Genomic DNA, 6,070 nt, shown 5'->3' with positions numbered 1-6,070 from the left:
AAAGTTGCTTATCTGTCGCAGTACTGTTTATTTCCTTGCGTCATCTTTTTGAAGATAACAATAACTAATACGCTCACCTCGTTCATTTTCTTCTTGTGGACTTGCCTGGCCAAGTGGCAACAATGGATTTTCACACTAATTAGATTTGCAAAGTTACACGTTCTAAATATTTTAACAGGCGATCGGTTTTTTTTGTTCCAAAGTTGTGAATTTCTTCGTATTTAATACCTCGTAGATTTACCTTCAATATACGTAAATAGTGGCTTGAATAGAGGAAACGTCGCATGGGATATGAACTCCCTCCACGTAGGTTTCATGCCCCTATTCTTAGAAACAACAGATGCATTCCATAGGATTGACTCAAAAGTGTTACAAGCATGTCCAGTGTCCAACAATGGCCACAAAAGTGGAAAGTAAAATCCCACCCAATAAACAAGCAGAAAAAAAAGAAAAAAAAAGATCCAGATAGTAAATGGGAGCACCAATTGAGTTAAAAACTAGGTGCTAATGAAGCTGGTCTGAGAGGCAGCAGCACGAGGCAAGTGATGCAGAACACTGGTGGGAGATGAAGTGGAAGTGGATGATCTGAGTGCCTCAGCAAGTGGTCCTCCCATTGAAGCCACTTGATTCCCCGAACTCCAGCCTCCGGCCCAACTCAACTGCAGTTGCTCTGCCTCTGCATTCCCATTCCCATTTCTTGGACACGGATCCTCCCCATACCCAGTGGACAACTTTAGTGATACATCCGAAGAAGCAGCATTATTTCCAGGCATTGAAATTGAGAGTGATGTGGCCGAGTTCATCCTCCCACTCCCACCACCACCACCATTGTTTTCAGCGTTTTCAGGGTCCTGATGCAGTGAACGTGGCCAGTCATCAAAGAAATGCCTCAGCATGTGCCCACCTGATCTGCCACCATCCCCACCCACATGATGATGGTTATCTTGATTTTCAAACACCCTCTTGTTTTCTTCTTCCTTGGTCCCTCCACTCCCAGAGGACCTACACAGTGGCCCATCCAACAACACAACCAAAACAAAATTATCAACTAGGGCACACATCATACAACGCAAGATTGTGGCTCTGGGAACACCAGCACAACATTATTTCTATATTTCGTCTAAAAAGAAAAGGTTGGGGATTATTTAGGCACAATCTAAGGCTTTTTTTCCTTTTTCCACAAACGTAAGACTTAAAGAGACATAATTTTGCGGGCCCCCCTATCCCACCAGTTAGGCATCATTCAATCAATCAAAGGAACCAAACAAACAATGAAACAATCTCTAATATTAGATTACTTGTTTAATCTAGAACCAAACTTCACTTTAAACCTTTCCATGTATCTTAAGAAACAAGACCGACAGACAAGGAAAATATGTAAAAACAGAAATTGTTGAAGCAAAAAGTATGTCCCACCATATTGCTACACATCAAACACACATAGAAGCAATAGTTTTAGTAACCATTTCCCAAAGCAAAACCTCACTCACTGATTGCACTTTCTTTATTCTGATAGTACACCACACTGATTGCCTTTTATTAGAACATAATAGTACTTACTACTAATTATCATTATTTCAAAGTAAAACATTCAATTAATGCACACGGCACAGTACACTACTAGCTAGTAGTCTAGTACCATCATTCAAACCCAATAATAATAACTCATTGTTAAGTACAGAAATAGTGGAAGATCATAGTTATTATTATTACCGTTCATTATTAAGGTGAAGGAGATCAAAGGGGGATTTCAATGAGGCAGTGGCAAGAGGCGGTGAAGAGATACAAGAAGATGATGAAACAACGCCTAAAGTAGTTCCACCACCAGTGGTTGGTGTGGGTAGTTCCACAGGCTTTCTTGAACGGTTTCGACCTCTATGCATGTGGCGCTCGCAGTACTTCTGACCGGCCACCACGTCCCTCGAGCACCGCCACTTCTTCCCGTCAGTCCTCCGGCACCGCCCTGGCTCCGGATCCATTGATGCTCTTCCCCAGTACCCTGATTGCAACACTGCACATGCAGCCAACAAAAACACAAACTTTTACATGTCCGCAATATACCCTTTTTCTTGATTTGTACCAAAATCCACAAGCATGTCAAAAATGTAAACTTTGGTTAGCTACTGATGATGCTGCATGAAAATACGGATGATAAATCTCCTTAGGGGGTGTTCAATAATAACAGGAAAGACCCAAAAAAGGTGCAATTTTAGCAATAGAGGTTATGAATAGTATTAGGAACTTACGAGCTGCAGGTTGATAGTGTTGGAGAGAGTGGTGAAGGAAATAGGGAGAAGAATGGAAGAGGCTTTTCTTGATTGGTTGAAGGAGCTCAGGGGGAACAGCAGCACCGGCCAACATGTACCTGAATATCAAAGCCTGCAACTCAAGCTCCTGCCACTGTGACAAGCTGAAGTAACTCCCCATTCCTATAACCAGTAACACACATGATGGAATGGATTATGATGATGATGATAAAGACAAGGCACACAGAGAGAGAGAGAAGGGGTGAATCCAAAAGAAGAAAAAGGTGAGAGCTCGGAGGAGCTAGCAACAGCAAACTCGAAAAGTAAGCAACTCAAGGCCAGAAGATAAGATATAATCATACTTTCTGACTTTTTTTTTTCAGTATAAGGGAGGAAGGGAAAAAGGAAAACACTGTAAAAACGAAGAAATACTTACTGGGGAATTTGGTGGTAGTAGTAGTAGTATGAGGAGCAAGTGTTGAATCTGACAGGGTGCAGGTGACTTTGCTGTTGGGTTCAGGTACAAACAAGGGGAGAGCAGAGGCAGGTGATGGTGGCTGTTGTTGATGGGATTCTGGTGGGAGAAGTTTTGGCATCTTTGTAGAATGTTGTTGTTCCTCTGACTCATCCTGGTTTCTCCATTGCTTCAGATAATGGAAGTCCATGAAGAGAGAGAAATAGAGAGGAGAGAGAAAGAGAAACCAGAGCTTTTAAGTTTGGTCGATTATGTGGAGGGGGCTTAATTTAATTAACTCTGGTTAGGTATAGTGTAATGTTATATTACGTTGGATGTGTAAAGATCAAGTTTATGAAGAAGAAAAAAAGAAAAAAAAGAAAGGGGTGAACAGTGAGGTGTGTGGGGTTCCTTTACAATGTTTGGCAGATAGCAGTGAGGGAGTGAGAGGATTCTGACAGCAAAGCCTGCAAAGTTTGTTTTGAAGGGAGTGGGGAAGCCCTAGAGAGCACTTGAGAAAAAGACAGTCAGACAAGACAGTGAGGAGAAAAAGAAGAAGCCCTCACAAAGAAATATTTACAATAAAATAATATGAGAACAACTGGATTGATGGATAGAGAGAGAGAGAGAACCCTGCAGTCTTTGTCCTTCTCCTTCTGTGCCTTTGCTTTGGAAATAGCACTTGTTTGCATAAAAGGATATTTCTTTTGGTGGATTCTATAGTGTCTTTTATTGTTGTGTCTAAATTACCTAACTTATTTTTATAGATAACAAATAAAATGTATAAAATAAAAATAAAATAATTAAAATTTATTATATTATTTCTTTATTTAGTAAGTTAGGCATCATAACTTAGGCACCATAATATTCATTATTTTTTTTAAGGTAAATTATATGGTAAAGATATAAGTTTACAGATTTCTTTTTATGAAATAAAAGAGAGATTGAAATAAGTAGGATCTATATTTTGAATAACAATAAAATAATAAAAAATAACTATAAAAAAATTATTTTTCCTCTCTATACCACTTCAATCTGTATATTAGAGTGTCTCTTCTTTTAAAATAAGAATTTTGTTTTTTGGTGTCATTTAAAATAAAAAAATTGGAAACTAAAAAATATTTTATAATTATTGTATATTCAAAAATATTATATACATATTAAAAAATTAATTATCATATATTTATGAATAAATATATTAATATATTTATTTATAATATATTTTATATTTATAAATAATTTAATAGATATATTTCATAGTATAAATGAAATACATTTATAACTACTTTTTTTAATAATAATAATAATATATATTTTTTGTTTACAGTATAAATGAAATAATTATTAATATATTTTATTAATTTCGTTTACACTATAAATGAAATAAATCAATGTGATATAAATTGATAAATATGCTACAAATTATATATTTTGTTAAATAAAATAATTATTTATTTATAAAAAAAATTCTATAACATAATTATTATATATTTTTTTATTATAGTAATATTTTTAATTATATTTAATATATACTAAAATCAACCATTAAGATTAACTATTAACATAAAATATATATTAAAATATAAAATACACATATTAACTATTAACTATTTAATATATATTAAACTACACATATTTATATATAAATATATAATAATTAATTTTAGAAGAAATTTTACTACTTTTTTTAAAATACTAAGATAACATTTTTCTCCTCTCTATTTATAAAATATATATTTTTCTTCGGTCCTTCCTTATAAATTTTAAAAAACTTCTTCTATCTTTAACCCATTTTAAATTTTTGTGTTAACTATTATCAATTTTATCTATTTTTTTTTTACTAAAATACCACTTTTAAAAAATTTAATTTTTTGTAATTAAATTTTATTTACCAAAATATTCTTTAACATATTTTTTTAGTAACTAAATTTTATTTTTATCAAAAAAATTTTTAAAATAATTTTTATAATTAAATTATTTTTTATTAAGATACCCTTCAATAATTTTTTAGTTACTAAATTATAATTTTACCAAAATATTCTTTAACAATAATTTTTTTTGTATGTTTTATGATTAATCTCATAATTTTAATGCATATTACTAAACATGATTTTACAAGTTTGGTTTAATATTTTTTTATATTTTGCTATTAGTCTCATTAGAATTTTTTTTAATTTATTGTTAACATAATATGCATTGATATCACAATATCACTAGAAAAATAATATTGAATGGTATCTTAATAAAAAAATAATTTAATCATTATAAGATATTTAAAAGATATTTTAGTAAAAATACAATTTTATTATTAGAAAAATAATTTGTTAAAGGATATTTTGATATACAAAATTTAATCACAAAAAATAAAATTTTTATTAAAGAATATTTTTATAAAAGTATTTTTTTTTAAAATGAGTAAAATTGACATTAGTTAACGCAAAAATTTTAAAATGAGTTAAAGAAGAGATTTTTTTTTTTAAATTATAAAGGAGAAAAGTATATCTTTTTATAAATAAAAAAATATTATTTTAACATCTTTTAAAAAAAATTCTCATAATTTTATAATTAATTTTTTATATATACATAATATTTTTGTTTTTTATTTCTTTTTCCTACGATACCCACATTATATTATCCTATTTACATAGGATTTGTCAAACCGTAAATAGTTATGAGTAGCTTTTGCTAACAAAATAACATAATTTTTTTTTAAATATTTTTACTAATTTTAGTGTTTCAATTTTATATATACTAAAAATCAACAGCTAAAAGCACTAAAACATCATTACTTTTAGAATACTTAAGATCTTCTAATTAAATAATGTTAATATCTTTTCTTCAATAAATACAATAAGACATTTGAAGACATTTGCTAGCTACAATCGTATAATGAGCTTAGAAAAACCTAGAATATAATATTATTTTCATTTGTCCCTGTTGCGAATATTTTAGGATTGGTCCGTTTAAAGATTTTACTAGGAAGTATTTAAAAAGAAATCACTCTTCATTTTATTTTATTTTTATTATATTTTTCACCTTTTTCTCTGGAAGATGTGTGTTGTTTTGGATGAATCCAATCCACTAACATCTCCCGTCTGAAATAGAAGCAAAAACAATATAAAGGAAGAGGCACATGTGATAATATGATTTTGATATATACCAAATCAATACTGACAGTGCAGTTTTGTTGCAGATGAAGTTGATAATGTGGCTGAGAGGATTTTCGTTATTCGCTCGCTTTTCTCATTCCTTGAAGCGCTCATCAACGTCAAATGTTATTATTAATCTAATTAAGCAGCTGTTGCTTTCAAGTCAAGGTTTTATTACTGTAGTGTAATTGTGTACTGCGCTGCATTTTTTGAGGGGCTTG

General features: G+C 31.2%; 1 protein-coding gene across 1 annotated transcript; it reads right to left on the bottom strand.

Annotated features, from left to right (window-relative positions):
- Positions 1-327: 327 nt before the first annotated feature.
- LOC112696665 (growth-regulating factor 3) lies at positions 328-3,371 on the bottom strand. The gene is made up of 4 exons (XM_025749489.3): positions 2,683-3,371; positions 2,247-2,429; positions 1,714-2,011; positions 328-1,002 (listed from the first exon to the last, which is right to left on the bottom strand). Exons 1-4 carry the CDS (start codon positions 2,909-2,911, stop codon positions 498-500), a joined length of 1,215 nt encoding a protein of 404 aa, XP_025605274.1. The 5' UTR covers positions 2,912-3,371; the 3' UTR covers positions 328-497.
- Positions 3,372-6,070: the final 2,699 nt, after the last annotated feature.

This window comes from Arachis hypogaea, chromosome 6, assembly GCF_003086295.3.
Source record: "Arachis hypogaea cultivar Tifrunner chromosome 6, arahy.Tifrunner.gnm2.J5K5, whole genome shotgun sequence".
NCBI lineage: Eukaryota > Viridiplantae > Streptophyta > Magnoliopsida > Fabales > Fabaceae > Arachis > Arachis hypogaea.
The sequence above is the reverse complement of the archived record's forward strand: the minus strand, read 5'-3'. Positions and strand labels throughout refer to the sequence as shown.

Bases quoted from the DNA above. Each gene is read 5' to 3' on its own strand.
- LOC112696665 (XM_025749489.3), bottom strand. From the start codon at position 2,911: ATGGACTTCCATTATCTGAAGCAATGGAGAAACCAGGATGAGTCAGAG. The intron at 2,012-2,246 runs GTAAGTTCCTAA...CTGCATGTGCAG, and splicing joins ACACTATCAACCTGCAGCTC to TGTTGCAATCAGGGTACTGG. The intron at 1,003-1,713 runs GTAATAATAATA...GCCACTGTGTAG, and splicing joins CTTCACCTTAATAATGAACG to GTCCTCTGGGAGTGGAGGGA.